The sequence below is a fragment of the Microtus pennsylvanicus genome, chromosome 13 (assembly GCF_037038515.1).
Source record: "Microtus pennsylvanicus isolate mMicPen1 chromosome 13, mMicPen1.hap1, whole genome shotgun sequence".
NCBI classification, from domain to species: Eukaryota; Metazoa; Chordata; class Mammalia; order Rodentia; family Cricetidae; genus Microtus; species Microtus pennsylvanicus.
This window is the reverse complement of record NC_134591.1, coordinates 59,864,509-59,890,542: the sequence shown is the minus strand read 5'-3', so window position 1 is coordinate 59,890,542 and position 26,034 is coordinate 59,864,509. Positions and strand designations below refer to the sequence as shown.

Sequence of the window (26,034 nt, the reverse complement as noted above, 5' to 3'; positions counted from 1 at the left end):
GATGGCTGTAAGAGAAAAGGCTGCAGGAGCTGCATGCAGGTCTGAACTCTAGGCTATAAAGCCACCATCACCCATGAGAGTGTGGGCTAACAGTTCTCAATTATCACTCCTGCCGGACAAGTGCGCAGACGCCGTGGGTGGAGCCACTTCTCTTGCTGTTAGGGTAGGTTGTGGACTAAGGGAGACGTGTCATGATTCACATGTGATTGGATTGAAGACTTCAGTCTGACTGTGTGCTGTGCTTCATAGAAATACTGGCGTCTACACGTGGGGATAGTGACATATTTTCTATATATGGGATACTGTACGCAGATAGTCAGTCCCCCTGCCTTTTCAGCAGAGAGAACCTCAAAACAGCGACAGTCCAACGATCACACACACACCCCGAACCCAGATCCTCATTTCTAGCGCATTTGTCAACAAAAGAAACTGAAGTTCCTGGGAGAAATGGCTGGTTCGAGAGCTGGGGTAGGAAATGCACGTGACAAATGTGGAGCGCCATGACAGGGTGACAGCAGCAGTGACATAGATAATAATGGCGGGGAGCATCAAAGACGCAGGAGCCCACAAAACAGCTCCCAAGGAAACACGTGTGAGCAGGCTCACAATCCAAAAAAATACAATAAATATCCGTGGTCCACAACGATATGAATGAATGACTGAACAGATGCACAAATGGGGACTGAGGAGACGGCTCAGTCAGCAACATCCCTGGTTAGTGTCCCAAACACGAGAATCAAAGGTCCAAGCCCAGCAGACATGTAGAAACACAGGAGTGATGGCACTCACCAGACAGAGAAAGGCACTGCCTCTCTTACCCAGTAAGCCGCGGGCCATAGTGAGAGACCTGTCTCAAAAACAGTATGGATGGCCCCTGCAGAATTACAACGAATTCTGCACCCATACACACAAGTGCACTGGCACAAACACACAAAAATGAATATGTGGGGGAGAATAGATAAAACCCCAAGGCAGGAGAATCCCACATGATGTGAGAAGACTTTACTCTCAGCAATAGGAAGCAGCCAGGCATCTCTTAGGTGTGAGCTATCTATAGCAGACAGCACTTCCTTCCACAGTGCGGAGTGGGGGTGGAGTAACTGGAGCACACAGTTGGGGGGGTGGGGGTGGAGTAACTGGAGCTCACAGTTGGGGGGGGCGGGGGTGGAGTAACTAGAGAACACAGTGGAGGGGTGGGGGTGGAGTAACTATGGCACACAGTAGGGGGTGTGGCAACCGTGGCACACAGTGTGGGGTAGGGTAACTGGAGGACACAGTGTGGGGGATGGGATAGGGTAACTGGAGCACACAGTGTGGGGATGGGGGTGGGGTAACTGGAGCACATAGTGTGGGGATGGGGGTGGGGTAACTGGAGCACACAGTGTGGGGATGGGGGTGGGGTAACTGGAACACACAGTGTGGGGTGGGGTAACTGGAGCACACAGTGTGGGGATGGGGGTGGGGTAACTGGAGCACATAGTGTGGGGATGGGGGTGGGGTAACTGGAGCACACAGTGTGGGGATGGGGGTGGGGTAACTGGAGCACATAGTGTGGGGATGGGGGTGGGGTAACTGGAGGACACAGTGTGGGGATGGGGGTGGGGTAACTGGAGCACACAGTTGGGGGTAGGGCGTGGAGTAACTTCAGCACACAGTGGAGGAGATGGAGTAACTTTCAGTGGGAAATTTAACAAACATTACCCCTACCACATCCTTTAAATAAAAGTTTACTTCTTAAATTTTATTGGCTTTATTTATTTAGCTCTGGGAATGGGGGAGGTGCGTGCATGCCACAGTGCACATCAGGACAGAGGACAACTTTCAGGACATGGTTCTCTCCTCCCACCATGTAGGTCCTGGGGAAGAAAGTTGGGTCATCGGGCTTAGCACTGAGTGCCTTCACCATCTAAGCCATCTCCCCAGCTGCAGAAGCTTAATTTTTAATAAGAAAATATGCAAACAAACAAAAGAGTCCTCTATCTTTGGCCGTAAGGGCAGAATGAAGAGACAAGGGTGACAGCAAGGAGACCCAAAAGAAGGCCTTGGGCTCATTCAGACAAGAAGAGACATCAGCGTCACCAAGGTGAGGCATGGCATAGAGGTGGGTGAAGCTAAAGGGATGCCTAGAAGAGACTGACCTTTGGACAGGACAGTAATATAATGGGGGATCATTTCCTTCATGGTACTGCGTGTTCAGAATGTTCTAGGAATATTAATTCTTTCTGAGAGCTGGGTCTTCACAACCTATCTACGAGGTCAGTGCTATAGAAGCCTGGCCTAGATTCATTCAGTCTGTTGTCACGATAAAAAAAAAATTCTCTGACCAAAAGCAATAATAGGGAACAAAGGGTTTATCAGACTCACAATTCCTGGTTGCAGATCTTCATTAATGGGCAGGCAAGGCAGGAACCTAAGGCAGAAATTCAAGGCCAGCCTGTCTGCTATTTCACACAGCAGTACCTCCAACCAAGGAATTCAGTACACAGCCAATGAAGCAGAGCAAGAACCATAGACGACGCTAGTCATTGGCTCTCAGGGCAGCTTATACTCTGCTAACTTTCTTAGACAGTTCAGGCTCACCAGCCTGGGGATGGTGCCGCCCACAGTGGGCTGGACCCTCCTAAGTCGATGGACAATCAACACAGTCGCCAACAGTCGTGCCCACAATGCAGTTTGATCTAGGCAATTCCTCAGTTGAGATGACTGTAGGCTGTATCATGTTGATAGTTAAAAACAACAATAAAATAAACAACAACAACCAGGACAGAACCTGATCATGAGGGCGTGGAAACTGAGGCCCAGAGGAAAAAAGCCTTCTCAAAGTCAAGCTGTTAGCAGGAGGCTGTTCGCCCATGGCACTTTTCTAAGCCTAAACCTCCCTTCTTCTCCCCCATAGCCTGTGCCCTGCCTGCTGCAGGGATGGCATGGGGGTAGGAACTGCAAGAACTGTACCTTGATGTCACAAAACAGCCACCAGAAGTCAGGGCCACGGACAGGCCTGTGTCACACAACTGTAATCCAAATTATTCATGAGATTAAAGCCAGAGAATTAGACTCGCCTGGGCTACAGAGTGAGTTAAGAGTCAGCCTGGGTAATTTCAGGAGACCCTATCTCTAAATAAACAGCAAAAATATATGACTGGGGATGTAGTTTGGTGATGGGGTATTTGACTTGTATGGATAAGGTCCTGGGTTTAATACCCAGCACTACAAAAGAAACAGAAAGGGAGGGAGGGAAGGAGGGAGGGAGGAAAGGAGGAAGAGAGGGAGGGACGGAGGGAGGGAGAAAGGAAGGAAGGGAGGGAGGGAGGAAGGGAGGGAGGGAAGGACAGAAAGACAGATGGACGGACAGTGGATCAGGGGCACAAAAAAGAATTGCTTGAAGTCACACCTTACTGTTTAAGGGTATATGGTTTAGTCTAAATATGAGGCCAGCTTATACTATCATCTTTTCAGGGCAAACAAGGCCCAAGGTCAGCCTGCCAGCGAAGCTTCTGGCCCGAGGTGTCCTGAGACCTTGCCTGCCTGTGAGCTCTAAAATAAACTTATAAATGCATCTCAGAGCTTAAGCAGCTACGGAAGCACCAGCTGCGGTGCAAGGTGAGCCTGGACAAGGGTATTTCTCCCTTATGTAAAAGCCAGTCACTGGCCAGAAGCAGTCGATGGGATGGGGTTGGCTCTGCCTCATGGAGTCATTTAGGGACCCAGGTTCTTCCAGCTCCTGACTCAGGGAAGGAGACAGAAGAACACGGTAGGAACGAATGCCTTTCTGGGCCAAGCCTGGACAGAGAACACATGACTTCTGCCTTCTGGCCACGAAATCACGTGGCTCCACCTAGCTGAGCAGGCAACTGCCTCCCACCAACAAATCGACACGTCAGAGGGGAGGCAAGATGGATGGTGGTGAGCAGGCAGCTTTCTGTACCATGCTGTTTAATGTGCCAGGAGAAAACAAACCTTGACGCCCAAGACAAACGGCGGCCTTGCGGAGAGCTAATGCACCACCTGTCCAGAACAGAAATCACCCCAGAAAGTCAATGGTGCTCTCCGGCCCTTCTACACACACCTTGGGCATCACTCAGTCATAGGATATTGGGGGCTGGACCAAACTGTGGGGTTCCCCTAGATCTGAGTCTTCATTTTGTACGTCAGGAGAATGTAGCTAGCTTTGTGAGGGGACAAGACTGAAGTAAGTCGAGGATGTGGCTCAGTTGGCAGAGTGCTTGCCTGGCACCGATGACGCCCTGCGCTCAATTCATAGCACCAGGTGAAGAAACCCACAAATGTGATGACACGTGATTATATTCCCTGCACATAGGAGGTAGATGCAGGAGGATCAGAAGCTAAAGGTCCAAGGCCAGGTTTGGTTGTCTGAGATCCTATCTCAAAATGCCAAAACACCACCGCCACTACCAGCAACACCAGCATCAGTACCACCATCACCACCACCACCACCACCACCGTCTCCAGAAAAGCATTGGCCAGGAGGGGATGGAACCCAGGTCTCCTAATGGTTCTTACCACAGCTCATCCTTACACATTACAGGCCAAATCATCTAAGTGTGTAACAGCTTCATTCGTTGCTTACGCAAATAGGATTTGGTGTCCTTTTCTATTTACTTAAATTCTAAAAGAATAAGAACTCAAGCCTCAGGTGTGTCAGAAGGTACCATCTCTGCTGATCAAGACAGAGAAAACTAGAATGAAACACAGGCTCTAACCTGTCTAGATCTTGAAAATAGCACCCCTGAGTTATTAGGATAGTATAAGTAGCAACTTTTGTTGCCCTTAAATGTCCAGGTAGAATTGAGGGTAAAGAAAGGACCGCTGTACTATCCTAGCAAGAGTGAAACTGGCAAGAGAGAAGCAGGTGAATATGCACTAGACAACTTCACTCTCGAGTGATGCTGAGTCCGTGACCACGGCAGAGCCAACTTCACTCTCGAGTGATGCTGAGTCCGTGACCACGGCAGAATCAACTTCACTCTCGAGTGATGCTGAGTCTGTGACCACGGCAGAGCCAACTTCACTCTCGAGTGATGCTGAGTCTGTGACCACGGCGGCACTATGGATGGGGTCAGTGGTGAGGATGGGTGGAGACAGTACCACCTCTTTAACCTAGGTCTAGAGTTCCACATCGTCTTAAATTCTGATGGCTATTAAATAGTACAGCTGCGCAATGAGCAGGGTGAGCCTTTGTCACAATAACTGTGTGGCCTTGCTGCAGATGGAAAAGCTTCCCAGGACCCCAATTCTGCCACCCACCTGTCTCTGTACAGCACCTGCAACCACCTGGCCCCTCCACCATATCTGCCCAGACCTACAAGAGCACATCATATCCCTGGATCACTGCAATTGATTGCCAGAACTTCAACCCTGGGGGACTCCTCCCTCAAATTCCTGTCAGTCAACCTGTGTGAAATTGGCAATTCTGAGAGTTGGAAGATGGGTGCCACAGCTGCACAGGTTCAGAGATGAAAATGGAGGTGGTAATTCTCACTTCTGGGAAGATTAATAGAGAGAGAGCTAACCACGTCCCTGGCACTAGAGAGAAATACTTACTCCAGTCCCATAGCTGACTCTCTTCTCGCCCATCTAAACGGGCAACCACAAGTCCAAGGCCATACACAGAAATCATCCCCCAGCAATTGTCCTCTAGACCCGGCCTTACTCTCTAGGTGCTCTGGGCCTACAACGTGGGGTGGCATCTCAATAGGGGACCTCAGCAGACATCCATTTCTCTCCAAACTTTTCTTGGTTAGGATTACCAAGGAAGTAGACTACAGAGGCCCCTAGCTACCAACCCTGTCCTGCCTCCCAAAGCTCTAGCCAGTCAGACCCACAGAGTGTGGCTTCTTGACTCCCACAACGACTCTTCATTCGTCATAGGTAACTCTCCTGAGGAAATACACCGCTCCCAGAAACACATTTCCCCGGGATACAAATTTGAGCGTTTAGGGTAAATCAAACATATTTACTTTGCAATGTTGGGGGCTTGAGAAAATCCATAATGTCTTTGGCCTCAAGCCCTTTTGCTATTAATTATTAAACCCTTGTGTGTTTCGAGGGTAATTGAATCCATGTTTCTAATTAGTTTACACTTAATTCATCAGAACAATTTTTAAAGGGCTGATGGATGTCCCAATAAGCCTCTTGGGCAGTTAATGAATCTTTATTTAAGAAGAAATTGGATACCCACCAAACTGTTAGCAATGGTTACCTCCAGAGAACCGGCAGGGACAAGGGCTGAGGACGGAGGCACTGAGGCCATGTTTTCTCTCTACACTATTTGACTATTCTGTAGTGATGGGTACTAATTGCTCTTACTATTTGAAGGGAATTGCTTCAAAAGAAGTGAGGTGGAGTTTCTTTTCTTTAAAGAAATGAAATGCGTGTCATGGATCCAATGGAATGATCAAGATCTCTGGTGGAAATGGCTGGTTTGAGGCTCTGAAGACCCACAGTCCACTTATTCCCTGGCCTCTTGGCAGTGCAGTCCTGAGAAACTGAACCTTGCCTCTGTGTATTGTTGACTAACAGGTGGCATGAATAACACCAGTTGAAAACCTTCCCGTGTACCCCTGATTCTCTGAGGACATAATGCAATGCCAAGCTCCCCATAATGCATGCCAAGGCCCCCGGTGATCTGGTCCCCTCTCTACCTCACAACACTCCAGCCACAATGAAGCAGCCCACTGTCAGTCATTCGCATCTTGCCTCTCTTGCTTTTGCCTGAAACTATCATCATGGCTTACCTTTGCCACGTCTCCCTCTACACCCTACTAGAATCCCTTCCTCCAGAGAGCATTTGTTCGTTCATTTGCCCGGTAGATATCTGTCGAGCACCTGTTATATGTCAGGCTCTGGGGTAGACCCTGGAGCTACAGTAGAGGGGAAAGAAAGGGATCTGGAACCACAGAGCTTACAGTACTGTGCGGTGGACCAACACCACACACATATCCTGGAGAGATGGATACACGGTCACGTGAGTGGGTATCCCCCCAGGTCAGGAGGAAGTGTACACCAGCAAGAATCTGTTATGGTGTAACTGCAAAACGTCTTCCCATATATAACTGTCCCATATACTCAGACTCTTGTTGTGGAATATTCCTTTATACTGTATGACAATATGTCACTGTGATTGGCTTAATAAGCTGAAAAGGTCTATAGTTAGGCAGGATTTTCAGGGCAGAGAAAACGTTGGGAAGAAGGATAGAGAAGACAAATAGACATGGAACAAGGGATCCATGGGATCGAGGTAAAAGCCATGTGATTGAACATAGATCAATAAAATTATGGGTTAATTGAAATTATAAGATGGAGTTTGGAATGAGCCTAAGCTATCAGCTAAGCTTTCGTAATTAATAAGAAATCTCTGTGTGGTTATTTGGGAACTGGCTGGTGGGATGGAAAAATTCACCTACAGGGTCTGGCTGTAAGGTTCCCCCCCCCATCTTGACAAGTCAAATGTTCACCCTAGTCTCATTTCCTTAGGGTGTGGCCACAAGCTAATGGACTTTGGGGAAGTGGTTGGACATGGAGCAGCTGGGCCTGATAAACACATGAATCAACTGATAGAGTCATAGTATGTTGGCATTTTTAGGAGGTGGGTCCTAGAAAGTAGCTCATTGGGCATACATCCTCTATCATATACCCTATATGCCCTAGCCTCTTCCTGTGCTCCCCTTCTGCTGCTTCCTAGCCACTACGATGTAGCTTGCTCCACTCCGCCACACTCTTCCCGCTATAATAGACTAATACCTCCAAAGCCCTGAGCCAAGACAAACAGTGCAACCTTTTAGGTTGACTGTGTCCGGCCTTCTGTTGCAGCGACAAGGTAAGCAGAGACTCCAGACTCCCTGGCTGAGGACATGACAACTGAGTGGAGATGTGGAAGACGAAAGGTAGCCAAGCAGGGGGTTAGTTGGAAGGAGAGCATCTCAGGCCCCAAACCAGCATCCACGGATGTCCCCCACCCTCAGACCAGGACGCTTCCTAGCTCAGCTCTCAGTGTTGTTGACTGTCTGCCCAATTAGTCACCTGGCTCCCTCAAGATTCTACAAGTTCCTTGAAGGAAGACACTGTCTTGTTAACTGTTATGTCCCCAACACCTGGCACTCCTGGTAGGCATCCAATAAACATCAAACCCTGACAGTGAACGGATCAGCAAATGCATCCCGCACGGTGACAGGCACACAGTGGGTTTGCTGCGTCAGGTAACTTCTTGTCCTTTTCCAGTGTCCTCTCTCCCTCTCCCTCCTACCAGAATATTTCTTCCTCACCCCCAAGGGGCCTCTCAGCCACCTCCTGTCCACGAGAAACACATTCCCGAAGGACTCCAGGGAGAGAACTAGCCAAGGATGGCCCTGTCGAAGTGCGAAGCGCTCTATGGAATCCATTGGGAAGGCCCTAGGATGGGGGGAGGGGAGAGCGTCTGCTGCAATTCATATTCATAAGGAGACCGTAAATCTGGCAAATTTGTGGATCGTTACAGCTTCCAAACAGGTGTCTAATGCCAGTTGGGTGAGCTCGGGAACCAGCTCCCAATGGCTGCGACTCCATTCCACCTTAGGCTGGTGACAGAGTGTCTGTTGCCAGTAACAGAGCGAGCGAGTCGTAGCGCTTCCCATAACGGGAGCCCGAATGTCTAAATTAAGGGATGCTTAGCTGTGCTTAACTGGGGCCATCATCACCAGCGCCCTGTAAACCCTCCGCCTCGCAGAGACGCGGTTTATTAGCGGAGCCGCCATAGACGATGCTAGCTTGTTCTCCATTAGCAAACTTCATTCCACGTTAAACTGCAGATCAATGGGATGGTTGCCAGCTCTGAAAGGCCATCTAATTGTACAAAAGCAGAGACGTGGGGATTGTTTCAGTAATTCATCCAGGCAGGGCTGACACTGCATTATCTGGGAGGCACTTTGTTCTTTTCTTACTAATTTCCCAACTCCTACAGGCTCCCCCCAGCCTTCAGGACCGTTCCCTACCCCATTCTCCCACCCGGATCCATTATGAGAAGAATCTGATCAGCTTCTATTGTAAATGTGATTTCGAGCAGCCAGACGCTGCCTTCTGGCACCCCGGGATGTGGCTGCTGGTGAATAGCACTGGATGAAATGTGAGATCTTGCAAGGAGATGCTCTGAGCTCCCGCTGGAGAGAGGCAGGCGCGGGGAAATGAATGGTGTCTTCAGAGAGCATAAGCTGCGCGCACACGGCGCCTGGTGCCTACTGGCACCTCTCTGTCAGCGGCGCCAGGTGCGGCTGCCAAGGTGGTCTCATTGAGAAAGCTCCATTTCACGGAGGAGGCAACTGAGGCTCACAGGAGTTGGTTTGTTCGCCCAAGGTCACGGACAGATAAAGAAGACAGAACGCAAGACAAGTCTGAAGCTGAGGTCCTGGAACACTCGAGCGTCCCCAGGGAGGCTGAGCTGCAGAGCTACTGCATTGGCAGCCAGAGTTCTCTGCTGGGCACAGGCATCCTGCGTATCATGGGGTTTGCAGCAGCATCCTTGGCCTCACCCTGCCAGCTGCTCCTGGCATCTTGCAGACATGCAATCAAGAACGTCTAGGAGGGCCAGGATTGTAGCACAGCGCTAGAGTGCTTGCCTCACAAGCCTGAGGCCCTAGGTTCAATCCCGGGAACTGCCACCTTCACACACACACGAATTTCCAGGGATTGTCAGAGGGCCTGCTAACATCTAGATTTCCTCCAGTCAAGAATCACTGCTCTTTCTGACAACTTGGAAATTTACACTTGCATTTTCTAGGTTATTCTGTAAATGTTGCTTTTACCCATATCTAGCAAAATTCAAGCCAATATACATAAGTGGTTTTATTTAATTCCCACTGCCAATCAGATAGAGGGGGACACTGAGGGCAGAGCGGAAGCAGTCTATCAGGCCCTCACAAAGAAGGACCTGGAGCTCTTACGTGCTGTCCGCTTGCAGGGTGACAGTACAGGTCCCTGCATGGTCCTGACACGAATCTGGTGAGAGGCTTGACTGCCTCAAGGCGCTTAGATTCCAATGGGGCGTGGTTAAAGCGCAGCTCAGAACCCACTCCAGGAGTGAGCAACTGCAGGAAGATGAGTGGGTTAGAAGGGTTGGAAGCTGACTATTGATCAGGGGTTGGAGGGATATGGAGCAGAGAGGGGTGTATTAGGAATGCAGGGAGAGTGGTCACTCCATAGTGCCTGCCTACAATGGTGCAGGCAGTAAACAGAGCTGCAAGTGATGCAGGTGGAGGGAAACCTGATGCAGGCCTCTTGGTGGTTCCACTCCACCATTGGCATGGAAAGGAAAGAGGACCAGTATGGGATCTAGAACATACTGATACATGACACGCATATGTGGCACACGCACCATACCTTGCACACAGGTTTCACACACATACACGTTAGCCAAATGTGACACACTTCAGACAGCTAATGCTCCTTTACATATGTACACATGGCATTCCCGTGCATGCTACATGATCTGCATATATGTTGCATGTGTAAACTGGCCGCATTGCGTAACACATCACACACCGCCTTGATAGATGCACAATGATCAACTCCCTTGAGCACAGCGCTTTTTCCAGCATCTTTCTACAGTGCCTGCAATTTCCTGATGGAGAAGTCTGACGGGAAGGCACAGGTGAAGTGACAGGACAGACCCAAAGCCTTTCAGAGACGGCCGAGTCCTGAGGCCTCAGCTCTGAAGGGCAGCAAGGATGCAAAAAGCAGGTCTGGAGCGCGTCGGGAGCTACACGGGAGGGTTCGCATGTGACGACTCCAGGAGGTGAGACAGTCACCTCCATTTTACAGCTAGGGCTCAGAGCAGTCAGACTTGAATGGTCTCACACCATTAATAAAAACAGAGATTGGGGGCTGGAAATAAGACTTGGGGTGGGCTAGAGTGCTTACTTTGCAGGTGTGAGGCCCTGGGTTCGGTCCCTAGCACTGTAAAATGCGCATGTAAATATGTGTGTATATGTGTTTACACACACACACACACATATATACATTCATGCTCTCTCTCACACACACACATACACATTCATGTTCTCGCTCTCACACACAGACACACACACACATATATACATTCATGTTCTCTCTCTCTCTCTCTCTCTCTCACACACACACACACATATACATTCATGCTCTCTCTCTCTCATACACACACACACACACACACACACACACACACATGCACGCACAGAGTATAAAACCTAGGCCTATGTTTCTGTGAGTGTCTCCCAGGAGAACTCTGCCAGAGATGACTCACCTGTTCTACTCGATGAGTGAAGAAAAATATCAGCGCACAAACAAGCTCGCCAACCACGTCCTGGCCAGATGGTAGGACACATTGTCCTGTACCCACACATCACACGTCACATCACACATACCTATTAAATGTCTGTGTCCTATATTGCACACATCAAATGCATGCTCATTGTACATTGCATGCATACACGTCATATACATATCCGTGATATATGATGTGCATACATATGTAACATGCATGTACACAATGCACATTTTCCTGTGGACTGGAATTTACTACAGGCTCATGTGTCCTGTTTTCTGTCTCTGAACGAGACATCCTCTACTTACGCTCCTTCATCCCCTCCAAGTCCCCAGAAAGCCACTAGTGACCCTTGGGATAACTATTTCTCATAACATAAAAATCCATCCCATCTCCTCTCTCCACTGTTCTGGTCCAGGCTGCCACACTTCTACCTGGTCTGGCAGTCTCCCGAGCAGACCCCGTCCCATCAATTTCTCATATAATCTCCAGATTATGCCAAAGTCCTCCTCTTAAAAACTTGTGGCTGAAGGGTATCTGCAATGTATCTATAGCTAACATGCTTCATGGTGGGACCCCCTGTCACCCAAAGACAAGGCTGCCACTCTCACCACAGTGTTGTGCTGGGGCTTCTGGCCAGTAATTCCAGCAAAAGAGAAAGAGGACCATCCCAACTCCAAAGGCGGTAGTGAAATTGCTCTCACTCAGAGATGTCCACAAAAATGGACAGGATGAAGCAGGAGAGAATTCGGTAAGGTTATGGAGCACCGATCAATACAGCAAAGTCAACTGCATTTCTCCGGATTAGCAAAACTCAAATCGGAAAAATCGATTCAATTCACAATGGCATCAAAAGAGCAAAAACCCGTTCGCTGTTCAGTCTAGATGGAGCATCAAGGCAACAATGGGACTCCACTCCACCTGATCTCAGTCCTCGTCGAAGTGACCCCGGGGTGTGAAAGATATGCATCAACTCTGGAGACGGAGAAGAGACCTCGATCCCCTTGCTCTACAGCACTTAGGGACTTCCTCCAGATGACACCCGCCCAGCCAGCCAGACTCCATTAAGGGAAAGGTTAGCAGGATGTTGACAGAGAGATGCCACTTAAAATATGCTTCAAGGAAGACACTTTAACCACGCACAGAGTGAAAAGCATGGGTAAAGTAAAGAAACCTTGTTCTTGAAGACAGGGAAAGAAGGGGTGACCGCAACTGGAAAGCGCTGAGCATCAGAGCTGAGTCCATCATTCATACCCCAGAAGGTGAGTGGACGGAACTCTGCCGCTGAAGAACAGCAGAGTGAGATGCCTGATGGACTCCTCTGACCTTTCTGCATGCAGGAGTACCCACACACACATGTGTGCACCACACACACACACATGCCACACATTCACATCAAAATGCGAAAATAAAAATATGCGTATGTTGAAGATGCTGCAGCCAAACACGTAAAGCTGAAGCTTATAGACAGCAGCAAGGATAACAGACAAACAATGCAAGTCTGAGACCAGCCCATTGGTTATCTTGATGAATATCAATTAAACAATAAATAGAAAATTAGGAAAACCCTACAAGATTGATAACGTAAATTTTCATTCATCAGTATGGAATATTTGAGTTTTCCGATACTTGTAGAACATTTATAAAATATGATCTTAAAAGGAAGGGGGTGATCAACAATCCCCTAACATTGAAAGGCATAACCCAATCATAATGCAATAAAACTAGATCATCAGTTTTAAGAGAATAAACAAATAATGCATGAAAATTTGAGGCAAAGCCTCTGGAGTCAGGGAAAGAACAAAACTGCAATTAGAAACTCTTTCAGAAGTAACAGCTACCCATCAAAATTTACAGGATATGGTCAAAGTTGCACTTAGGGGAAAAAATGCCTCTTAATGCTTTTATTATCAAACAAGAAATAATGGGACTAATTCAATTCATGAAACCCTCAAAGAGCAACTCCAGCCTCAGGTAAGTGGAAGAAAGGAATGGCTGAGGATGAAAGCAGAAATCGATATGTTAGATAATGGGGAAAGAATAAAATTGATAGCCCCAGCACTGGAGGTTTTAAAAGACCAATAAAACAGGAAAATGCCTGCCAAGGCAGAGGGGATGGAAAGGACATGGGCGCCCATGAAGAAGGAGAGGCAGGCCTACTAGCCATGAAGGCAGGGGCACCCAGTCCTAGGCCCCTCGGTGTCAATGACTGATTTCTTCGACACACGTGAAGACAACTGACTCGTGGATAAGAAAACCAGAAAGCCATGATATGAAAGGGATTCAGACAGACCTGAGAGTCCCCACCTGTAAGAAGCACCACCCCACCCCTCCCAGGGTGGCACACCTGTTATCTGGGGTCACTTCTCCTGGTGTGAGCTCCCATGCTGCCAAGGGGAGCTCAGAGGAAGTGGGATCCTCCCAACTCTTCCTCTTAGCTGATGCTGAAAGACTCTGGCTTCTTCCGAAATGAACTGAAAGGAACATAACGGACACCACACAGGGGAAATCTACCAAAGGACAACCAGAGGCTGGTAGCCAGAGCAGGGTGGGCTGTGCTTAGAAGGAACGCCCTCCCAAAGGCCTCAACACCACCTGTGCCTGTGGTCTGGACACTTTCCCAAGATGCTCACAAGATACGGCTGTCACTTCCCTTTCAGTGCCCTGCTCCCCTCCCCACCACAGCCTCTTCAGCTACGATCATGCTTCTTTGCCTGCACAGCATCCACTGAGGAGATAACCCACGCCAGGCTCTCCATCAGATGTGAACTCCATGGCGACAGGGGCTCTGCTCTGCTGACTGCTATGTTCCCCAGCCCTCAAGGCAGCACTAGCACAAAACTGGGAGTCACAGAATATTTGCTGAATGAATGAAAGGGGACTTTAATCCCTTTCACGAGGTTTCATCCAATATTGTCTGTATGCCACGCCCTGTGCCATGTCACGGGGAAGATGGATCAGCCCCGTCACGCCAGGAAGAAATCACCTCTGCTGCAGGCTTCCCAGACTCACTGGCCAGGGGCCTGCCCTGCACATGGGGTGTGACATATTCTAGAAATATCCTCAAGCCAGCTTGGAGGGTAAGCCTGAGATAGGCATGCTCACCCCAGACCTTCCCCCAACACACACATCCAAACTTGGCTGGTTAAACCATTAACCCCTCAGCAACCTGAGAAGTTTGGAAGCCTAGGTGAGAAGGCAGGACCAAGGTTTGTGATGGAGAGTGGCAGGTCTCCAGGCCAACGACGGAACATAAGCTTGTTCCGGAGCTTTCTGCCCAGAGGTCTGCCGTTCCTGCAGAGGGCAATTCCCTCTGCCGTGTCTCCTCCTCTTCCTCCTCCTCCTCCTCCTTGTCTTAGGAGGCAACTCCGTGGCACAACTGTCAGCCATCTCAGCCTCTTCGTGGTGTTAGCTTCCACCAAGGCAAGATAGCGTTAAAAAGGATGAGGGCCATCCCAAAGTCTCAGCTCTAGTCCCACAAACAAGGCACCAAATGCAAGGGTGATTTTATCAAGTCTCCATGGCCCCAGACCCATGATGCATGGCAGAGCAGCATCCATGGCTTACAGCCTTCAGCCTCACAGGACTTGGAGCCAGCAAAAATATCAGCATTCCTCAGTGTGGGGAGGACATGACAGACAGACAGAAAGACAGACAGACAGACAGACAGACAGACAGACAGACAGACAGACAGACACAGATATATTTGTGCTGGCAAAATCAATTTCAGTAAAAAGACTGGAATTTCTCTATCACCCCTTCTGTTTTCTACCCAGTTTTTCCAGGTGCCTGACATGGCCTCGTCTATTGGATTCTTCAAAGAGAAAGGAATTGAGTGTCTTAAATGAAACTGAGAAGCTAGGTACAGTGGTGCCTACCAATAAACCCCACACTCGAGAGACCGAGGCAGGAGAATTACAAATCCGAGATACTGGGCTACAACAGCAAAACCTTATAATGAAAACAACAGCAAGCAAAGGGAGGACCCCACAAAAAAGGAAGTCAATGCCCTGTGGGAGACTTCCAGGGAGGGGAGGTGCACAGCCCCACCCCTTCCTGGGGATTTTTTTTAGGTAGTTGATGATTGCTGGAGGTGAGAAAGATACATTTTCTGCAGTGGTATGGGCATTGGTAAGCTGTCTATGCCCCTGTAAATAAGGCCTTACCCATGCCCTGGTAAGTAACCCTAATCTATGTCTTTGGTTCACACATAAAATCAGAACATGAAAGATATGAAAGGAGAAAGGGAACTAATTGGAAGATGTGAAAGGGTCAGTGGGAGTAGGGGAGGGACAAAAGAGTGGCTATACTCAAAATACATTCTATACAGTATTATTTGTAATTGCTATATACTAATAGAAACTTAAACAGTAAAGCAGAGGTCCTCTCTTCTCCAAGCTTGGCTTGGGGCCCAGCCGCCTGCAACAGGGAGTGGAGAGAATGTACCTTGTACGGAGGTTCTCTGCCTGGGGTGGGCCATCAAACACTGACAGGACATCAAAGTCCTCTTCCAGGGCAAAGGACTGGAACACGAGCTGGATCCGGTGCTGGTCCTCCGCGGTGATGGTCCATGTGCAGTTGGCATAATTGGGGTAGCCATAAGGGAACCCTGGGCTCTCCACTGTCCCATTGGGACCCTGCAGTTGGAATGTGCAGTTCTGGCCTGGAAGAGAAAAAGGAAGCAGTTCAGTGTGGCCAGAAGAACTCCAAGAAGTTTCCAAGAGGTGGAAGTACTATCAAAGAGAACCGTCAGTCACTTTTCCGAGTGCTTCCTGTGGGCTGCCCAGGACTTGACAGCCAGGGAAGGAAGATGGGTAGCAGCCTGTTGGGGAGGGGTGGTGCATTGTGTTCAGTGATACTGAAGCCTCAGAACAGCTCAATAAGAGGAAAACTAATGCTACAGTTTAAAGACTGGCACAACCACAACCAGGTTGCAGCCTAGACCTTGCACCCAAGTCCGGGGAACTGTCTCCAACCTCCTCTGTTACCTGAAGCTTCCCTGTCCCCTGGCCTCACTCCTGCCTTCCCTAGAAAACACAGGTGTCTGCCCCCTGCTACCCCCTTCCTCCTCCACCCAAATGGGACTGTTGGAGTTACTTACTTTCTAGCCCGGTAAGAACATTTCTCGCGCACACCCTGTTGTCCCTTCTCCACTGGGAGCGCTTCCAATTTCAAATGTGCTTCAGACTCATCTTTCATAAACACAGCTCCATGCCATTCCTCCTGCACCGGGTCTCTCTCCTCCCTCCCACAGGTAATTGGAACCACAATAAGTCACCTCATGCTTGGCCATGCCCATCAGGTCTGCCTTACTGTCCTACATGTCTACCTGAGAGCAGGTACAGTGAGGTCCCAGACCAGATGGGCTGAAGACAGGCAACCTAGCTTCCTGCTAACAGGTCTCTCTGAGCCACTCACACTACTGCCGAATCTCAGGCTTCACTCCGCTTCCCAGCCACAGATCTGGCTCCAGCAGAGCTTCCAATGGACAATAAGTGGGCAGGTAGGAGGGGTTGGCAAGGTGACATTTCTCCTTGGTTCTCCAGTACCATTGGAGCTGATGCTGGGGAGGATGTGGGTTCCTCCTGTACCACTGTACCCTCTCCTCTGAATGCTCTACTTCCTTTCCGGGCTCCATGCTGGAGCCTCTTGTCTCTGTCTAGCCCAGAGGACATTCCATTCATGCCCTGATGACGGACACTGCACAGTGCAAGCCAGCTGCCACTCCTGGGTCCCCAGGCCTGAGACTGCTTTGATACATACCCCCTCTTCCTTCGGCTGCTGTTCACTCACTTAGGGGATGGGATGGTATCCCCGTCACGACGTCTAAATGAGACCGGAAGTGACACCTTCCTCTCTTCACAGCCCATGGCCAGCGTCTCGGTCCACCCCCCTACACCAAGCTCTTCCTTAGACTCCCAACTACTCATTCATGTACTCTGGTCCTTACCAATCTCTTCTCAACTAGGACCAGGTCATCCCCCATCACCACTGGCTCCAACATCCAGGGGCTCCTCACTGCTTTTCAACAAGGAAAGAAAACTAATATCCAAAGGGAGTGTTTGGCGCGCTTTGAAAGCTCTTCCTTCCTATGCTCCAGCTTCCGGGCCGAAGCCCCACCTTCCGGGCCGAAGCCCCACCTTCCTCAGCCCTGTGTCCACAGCCCCAGGCTTGCCAGTGTGCAGAGTCCAAGCCGCCTTCACCTTTGTCTGCCGCACTTGGCGCAAGAGCACACTTCCACGCTTCCACGTGAATGTGGGAGGCAGTAAGCATGGCGCAACAGCACACTTCCACGCTTCCACACGAATGTGGGAGGCGATAAGCAGAAGAGCAGGAACGGTGTGGGTTGAAATTTCTAAATCCTACAGTCTCAGTAGCAGGCAGGCACACAGTCAGCTCTCAGTCAGCTAGTAGTAGGGCCGTCATATCCAGGCAGGCTTTGTCTAGACAGTTTAAGGGCTCTGTCTTTAGTGACCTAACGTTCACAACAGCCACACGCATTAGACACTATTAATATCTTCACTTACAGAGGCAGAATTAGAGCAGAGGGGAGTTAAAGAACAGGGCCAGTCAGGCAGTGGTGGCACATGCCTTTAATCCCAGCACTCGAGAGGCAGAGGCAGGCGGATCTCTGTGAGTTCTAGGCCAGCCTGGTCTACAAGAGCTAATTCCAGGACAGGCTCCAAAATTACAGAAACCTTGTCTCAGGGAAAAAAAAAAAGAATGAGGCACACCTACTCAGTATTGGGACATCACATAGGCAAGACACTTCCTTTATGATTGTGCTGATAAGTTGACTCAACACTAATTTTTTTAAAGCCACTTTAGGGATTAACTGACAAAGGAAACTTAATCTCTAAAATGACCTTAATATTAAGAAATCTCTTAATACAAAGTATTCCATTAAGGGGGGAGTTAAGAGCTTGTGAATAAATGCTAACGAGGCATTTAATAAAATTAGACATGTAACTCTGATTAAAATAAGCATTCAGAACAAGGCAGAACCCTGCCTTTTCATTCAGCAGCGGCTGACACTGTACTTTAGATGAAGCATCTGACAGGGATCAAAAAACGCGACAGAGATGTCAGCATCCTCCCTTGGACCACGTGCCTGACTGGAAGAGCTCAGTGTGCAACTCCAGAGAAAGAGATGAGAAGAGAGGATGCAAAGAGATAATGGGCAGACGGTAGGCTCATATGCCTGGGAAACCCAGAAGAATCGATTACAAAGCTATTAGAACGAAGAGAAATTTCAGCAAAGTAGCCCAATGCAAACTATGCAAAAATCAATAAGGTTTGTACATGTCAGTCACAGATGAAAGCAAGGGGCTAAACTTCCTTTCATGGCAACTGCAGAGTGTGTAGTATACACAGAAAGGAACCTAGTGAGAAACGTGGAGGCAGATTCCTGGGTGTAGCGTATGCTTACTGAGCTCACCCCGGAGGAGTGAAGCCCTGGGTTCTACCCTCACAGTCATAAAACATAGGGAGAGAGTGAGAGAGGGGCAGAGAGAAGCAGAGAGAGAGGGAGAGAAGGTCAAAGTAAGGGATTGATAGAGGAAGGAAGGGAAAAAAGTGAAGGGAGACAGGGACGGAGGGAGAGAGGGAGGGAGGCAGGGAGGGAGAAAAAAGTGTAAGCACAGATTCTTAAAAATTTAGAATAAGCAGGGCGGTGGTGGCGCATGCCTTTAATCCCAGCACTCGGGAGGCAGAGGCAGGCGGATCTCTGTGAGTTTGAGGCCAGCCTGGTCTACAAGAGCTAGTTCCAGGACAGGCTCCAAAGCTACAGAAAAACCCTGTCTCGAAAAGCCAAAAAAAAAAATTAAAATGAAAATAAATAAATAATCAGAATAATTGGAGAGAAATGATGTAGTCTTGAGTGGAAAAGCCTAACCACTGAAAGGTTAATTTATGATATTAACCTCTCAAAGAGTTATTGAAAAGTTAATTTATCCGCCGGATACAATGCTCATCAAAAGCCCAAAGGCATGATTTAACCCTGGGGAAGTGATACCTAAATTTAACTGGAAAAATAGGTTACTTGGACAGTGTATTGTCTTTTAAAGGACAGAAAAATTAGTATTCTCAGAGTAAAGACTACCAAATCATATCATGAATGACATGAGGAAACTGTCTGGGGCAGGAGTAAACAGATACAGCTAATACAAAAACTGAGATAAAGAGACATTTCTTGATCAATGAAAACAAAAAAAAAGTATTTTTGGAGAACAAGATAATTAACTATTTCAGGAAAGAATTATCTCCCAATCTCAGATGATATATCAAAGCCAAAGGCTAACTAACAACATATTAAAACAAAAAAAAAACATGTTATATGGTTTTCTAATTTCTTAGAAGAAATTAACAGTCTTATATAAAAGTGAGTGTATGTGTGTGACTATATATGTATGTGCACACGGGAGTGTGTGAATATGTGTCGGTGTGTATCGTGTGTGTATGTGTGAGTGTGTGTGTAAATGGGTGTGTGTGAGCACATATGTGAGTGTGTGTGAGAGCCAGAGGAGAGAGAGCAGATGTTGTGTAAAACAGACAAGCTCAAAAGGCATACAGTCATTGGATTGAAAAGTTATCCCTTCAGTATAAAAGAATGAGTACTGATTAATAACCACAGCCAACAGAACGAACACTGTATGTGATCCTGGACAGGGTATAAACAAGTTCACAAATGAAGGCACCCAACTGCAAGAATGAAGAAGTAAAGCTTCCATTTTACAGCCCCCCAAGGGGCCCAAGTGCCCCTCCCTGGGCACCCCCTTTCTGTCAAAGGCACCAAGACTGCTTCGTCTCGGAGCCGTGAAAGCCTGTGATGTCACTGCACCGAGTCATTGATTAGCTCGCTCCTCTAACCACTCCTATGATCAGCCATGGGGCCTAGATCATGGATTAGACAGAGCCTCCATCCGCCCATGGAAGCAGTGCTTTAACGGTACACCTTCGGGCGTACATACAGGGCTTCTGAAGTGTCGACCCCTCAGAGGTTTCAACTTAAGATCAGACTTTGTTCAGGTCCACTGGTACCAGCATTGCCACTGTCCTCACTACAGGGATGGCTGCCCCAGCTCAAAGCTGCCCAAGCTTGGAGACTCTGCCATGGAATCTAGCAATGATCTTTACTACTATAAAGGGAAGCAGAGGGGCTCAGAACATGGCCCCTGAGAACACTGCCCGTATAACCCATGTGATGGGACAGGAAGGGTGAAAGTGACAGTCAGGAGACAGAGACAACTGAGGAAGAGGAAGGGAGTTCTTAGAGAAAGTGACAGAAAGTGGAGGGTGTCACCGAGAGGCAATGAGGAGAGTCTTGGATGAGATCACTCTGTCATCTGAATGGTCCCTCTGGAAGTAGGCTCCTGTAGCGTGAGAGCTCAGGACTGGCCCTGGCACGTCCCCGGTGCCCGGAATTCAGTCAGCAATTGCGGAGAAGATGCCATCAATTACAGCGAAGGTGAGCAGGAAGGGGTGAGCAAGGTGAGCAGAGGTGAGGCTGTTCCAGGCAGAGGCAGGGTTGACCGGCGGGGAGGGTGCGAGGCCGCCGTAGGTGAAGTCATAACAGACACTTTGCTCTTTGTAGCGCACTTGAAAAATACAGGCCAGGTTTAAAAGGATGACATGATTTTAATCTCACATTCCTTTTCAGAGGCAATGGCTATTAATGTATTCATTTTCTAGATTCTTCCATGCACACTCAAAATTGTTTAGAAAAGATCATACATATCCTTTGGAGGGCTCTGTAGTGAATTATTCTTCCACTTAGAGTACAAAAGGCAGTGTCTACTTATAATACACATAGATACTCAGGCATAAATAAGTTTATTTACAGCCTTGCTCCTTTAGGACTCTCAGATGGTACAGGCTGAGCTAGGAGGACATACTGTATTCCCTCTCTTAAGCACTGACCAGCTTTCCAGGTCAGCAACCAAGATGGTGGCCCACCAACCCCCACCGGCACCTCCTCCCCTCTCATGCAAGCATATGGACCCATTTTGGGAGAAATTCTATGATTTTGTTTTTTAAATGAGATTGTGGGTTAGCTCATTTCTCTGCAATTTGCTTTCCAGCTTAACAATCCGTTGGGGACACCTTTCGGGTCAGTAGCTACAGCTCTAACTTATTTTTTAAATAAATGTATAATGTTGCCTGGCATGGATGTATCTCAATGTGTTCAGTCATTCCTCTGTGTACGGCCATTCAGGTCATTTCTTGGTTTGCTTTTATAACATTTCAGTAAACACAACATGAAATTTTTCCCCCAAGATACTGAAACAGCGCATAAACTGCATTTTTGTTTTTCGAGACAGGGTTTCTCTGTAGCTTTGGAGCCTGTCCTGGACCTAGCTCTGTAGACCAGGCTGGCCTCGAACTCACAGAGATCCACCTGCCTTCACCTCCCACGTGCTGGGATTAAAGGCACGTGCCACCACCACCCGGCTATAAACCATATCTTAAAAGGATGCCCAATGTCCCAATGTGTGGTTAGTCTAGAATTTACCCAAGCACAACCATCTAAATCACTTCTGGATCTTTTCTTTCTTTAATCCTGTTTATAAATACAACCTGGACCAGAGCAAGGTCTGGTGACAGGATGCCAATCGGTGCAGTAGAAAATGGGTTTCCCTGGCCAGAGGCCCAGAATGAACATACATTTCTGCAGCCATTGTACCCAGCTTTGCTGTTTGCTGGGACACTGTAAACCCAGGCTGACTGGGCACTGTTGTATATGGTTAGAAAGGGATGGAAGTGGGGTTCATTTGGAAGCTTCTCTGAAATCAAAGGAATGTCAGTAAGTGGAGAAAGTTAAAACCCGGTGCACCTGCTGCAGCCAGAGACACGGATGAACAGGAAGCCGGGGCTCACATGGCCAGGTGCCCTTTAGTGTCTGGGGGTGGGGATGGAAAACCCATGAGGGCCCCTTGCATCTTCTCTCTTCCAGTAACCACAATGGTCTTCCTGATCCCGGGGCTCTGGTTAATATGGTTACTCCGCAAAGTCAAGACTCAAGAATAACCCCAGAGAAGTGGATGGGAAGTTTTGTTTTTAGATGATTTCTCGATGACAAACCTTCAAACATGCAGGTTACTGTGTCAAAGAGAATGAACATCCCTGCGGCTTTGAGTCTAGATTGCCAAAATACCTTCCAGAACGTGTGTGCCGGTTAATCTTCTCACAGCTGAGTCTACAAATGCCTGGCTCCAGGCACCTTAGCCAACATTGTGAATTGTCTTCCGGAGAAGGTTTCGCCAATTTGATTGACTCAGAATTATATCTAACTTTTTCCTGGGAATGTGTACACGTGCACATGTGTGGGCACGTTGTGTTATTTCTATGGCGTCTGTACATAACTGCACACGCCCACGAACAATGTGTGGAGGCCAGAGGAGGACCTCGGCATTGTTTGCCACTCTCGACCTCCTTCATGTGAGGCAGGATGTGGCCAGCAAGGCCGAGGGCGTCTCTAATCTCTACCTTCCATGGTGCTGGGGTTGGGGACTCATCTATAAGCATGCCTGGCTTTTTACATGAGTGCAATGGATTTGAATTTAAGTCTTCATTCTTATATTCCAAGTGTTTGTATCCACTGCCATCTCTCCAATCCTTCTTTCCTTTTCTTTGTCCTCCTTTCTCCTCCCTCTCTCCCTTTCCTCCTCCTCTTCCATTACTTGTTTTATTATTATTTTAGGGAGACTGGGTCTTCCTATGTAGCCCAGGCTGGCTCGAAACTCAAAATTCTCCTGCCTTAATTGGTATTGTAGGCACACACCATTATATAACACTTCACCTTTTCTTAATCATTTTAATTCTTCCTCTTGGGAGTGACCGATCTGATGAAATCCTTGGCTCATTTTTCGCAATCATTTTTCGAATGATTTACATATTTATATCGCATGTATATTATATGTAAATCCTTTCTGCATCCCATGTGCCTTTTAATCTTATTACATTGGACACAGAAGTGCTCTAAACTTTTCTCTCGATTCCTGCATCCGGCCTTGCTCTTTCTCGTCAGTTTGCATTCACCCCACAGAACCAAACTCTTACTCTTCCATCCTGTTTGTTGGCAGTATTGTTTTCCACCTGGTTGCGTGCCTTTGGTTTTGCTTAGATTCCGCACACAGATTACAACATTCAGCTTTTATGAGCAGCCGCACTTATCTCTCTCATTCTCCTTTATTTACAATGATAAAGTCGCTCAACCAGAGGCATCTGTTTGTTAGCTGTTCACCCCAGTCATCAGAAAAAGAAGACCAAGTCCTTCCCTGGCCCCAAAGCCTTAAAGCACCCACTGCCTGTCTCCTCTCTCTTGACCACCATCCCGTAACATGTTGCCATGCATCAGCGATGCACCCACAGCCCATCACGTGCCTTCCTCATGACCCTGGCACGTTCTGGCTCTCTGGCCCCTCCCACAAACATCTTGGTTCAGTAGCAGGTCTGACTGACATGCTCACTTCTCTCAGGAGTTCAAGCGAGTGCCACACCTTCAGGGGTCACCGTGGATAAAGTCCAGGCCTCGCTCTTCTAAAACCAGCACTTGTGTATTGTGACAACCTGCATGGCCATCCAGCCTCCAAAAGTGCCGCGCCCCCCCCCATGACAGCAGGGCCCTATTTATTCTCTGCGGTTTGTCTGGCCCCCAAGCCTGCACCTGGCTCTTAACTGATGCTCAGAGGGGCTGAATGAATGAATGAGCGCTAATCGCCCACCCAGCTCTGCACACAACCATGCCTCTAACTGCAGACACTTAAAGCTTCATTACCTCCTCCAGAAGCCTGCTCACAATTCTCAAGGCGTCCTCAAGTAGCCTGTTGCCCGCTCATCACTCATTCTGAACACCGTTGCTTCCACCAATGGTGATATAATGACATGTGTATGTGCGGCTGTCTTCATCAAGAGCCTCCTGGAGATTGCATTCAGATTGTCTCTCTAGTATGCAATCCAATAATTGTCTGTAGCGGGAACTCAGCACATAGTTTTTCGGTAGATGATTAAGTGAGATGAATGAAGCTTTATTATAACATTCAGAAAATACCCACCGACTTCACGGGACGATATATGGGTCATTTGGGAGGGAGATTAAATAGACAGGTAACAGGGATAGAATTCAGGAGCCAAAGTCTTGGATTCAAATGCCATGTTTGCCACTTCAATACCATATGGGCTATTTCTGTGAACTCTTGGAGACTTAGTTTCAGCTCTTTGAAAATGAACACTGTGCTCCAATAATATGGCTCAGCAGGCAAAAGTGCTTTACCATACAAACCTGGCGAGCAAATCCTTGGAACCCTTGGAAGGAGAGAACCGATGCCCCGAAGGTTGACCTCTGACCTCTGCATGCACTGTGACGCATGGCCATGCATGATTGCACAGACAAGCATTAATGAATAACACTTAAATGAATAACTGACGTGAAAAGCCCCTTTCTGAGATGGCTGTGCATGCAGATAGGGTAACACCAGCTACATGGCTCACCTTTCAGTAAATACTTGGCTCCCAGCAAATGATCAATAAATACAAGCCAACCCTTGAGGGGAGATTTGTACCAATCTTTATGTAAGTCCTATCCCAACTTGCTCAGGAAATTTATATACTTTTTGTTGCACAAGCAAACAACATTTTTCCTAATTTCTCCTACAGTTATTACCAATATACAGAAAGCCCATTGATTTTTTTTTACATATTCATCTCACATCCAAGCAGGTTCTTAATTCGGAAATTTTTCTCAGTTGATTCCCTCAGGTGCTTTAGGTACACAATCGTGTTGTCTAGAAATAATGATAATTTTCGAGGAGATAGCTCTTTTGAGAAATTTGGCAGGAAAATCCAATTCAATTCCGTAAATATTTATTGACTGATAAGGTCAATTTTGGACAAATTTAGTTGGAGATACCAGTGGGACATACAGGCAGAGATGGCCAGAAGGCAATTAGGCTGGTGAGTGGTGTCTGGGAGTGCGGTCTGGGCTGGCGATACGGATTTGTCAAAGCCTTGCAATTAATGAACCTGCCTGAAGAGGAATTGCAGGAGATGGTGGCAGATGCTGGGTAAATCATCATGACCTAAGGTACCCCACTAGTCTTATGAGCACCACTAAACACCTCTGGTATACCACTGGCCACTGGCCCATCTCTATGATGTTTCTTGGCAGGGCATCTTGAATGCAGATGGCAGAGGCTGGGCCTAGCAGCATCACTGGCTTTTCAATAACCCCCAAAGAAAGGACCAAGAACTCCTCAGCATCCGGGATGCTGGTGCCAGCTGCGGCTTAACTCCTCTCACAGTGCCTCGTGTTTTCCATACATCACCAACAGATGCTTTACTGTGAACTCCCCAGGTCCTCTCAGGCCTTCACAGTTCTGGATTCTTTGCCTGGTTGCACCCTCCTCTGCTGTGTCTAACTCGCAATTCCATGTTCAATCTATAGCCCACCTCTCCAGAGCCTTTTTAGTGGGTGACTGGCAGATAAAGGACCCTCCCCTCTCCTCCAACATTCTTTACAGTCTAACTTCCCCCAGATAGCCCCGTCTTTTCATCCCCCAATCATTTCTCAATCCAACACAATCTTCCTTAGTTTTGAACATTGCACAGAAATTAGTTCCATCTAGATTGCTCAGGTTCCTCTTGGTCTAAGTCAGGTTCCCATGGTTTATTCATCATGGGATGACATGACAACCTCAACAGTGTCCCAGGTGGAACCATTCTCTCTTTCCTTTCCAAGAAACCAAGAC

The 26,034-nt window shown here is 48.0% G+C and overlaps 1 protein-coding gene across 5 annotated transcripts in view; it reads right to left on the bottom strand.

Moving 5' to 3' along the window:
* Positions 1 to 26,034, bottom strand: part of Csmd2 (CUB and Sushi multiple domains 2) — a 547,650-nt gene that overhangs the window by 467,081 nt on the left and 54,535 nt on the right. For all 5 annotated transcript variants that reach the window (XM_075945152.1, XM_075945154.1, XM_075945155.1 and 2 more), the window contains exon 2: positions 15,737 to 15,953. In XM_075945152.1, coding sequence (XP_075801267.1) covers positions 15,737 to 15,953 — 217 coding nt within the window. The remainder of the gene's footprint in view (positions 1 to 15,736; positions 15,954 to 26,034) is intronic.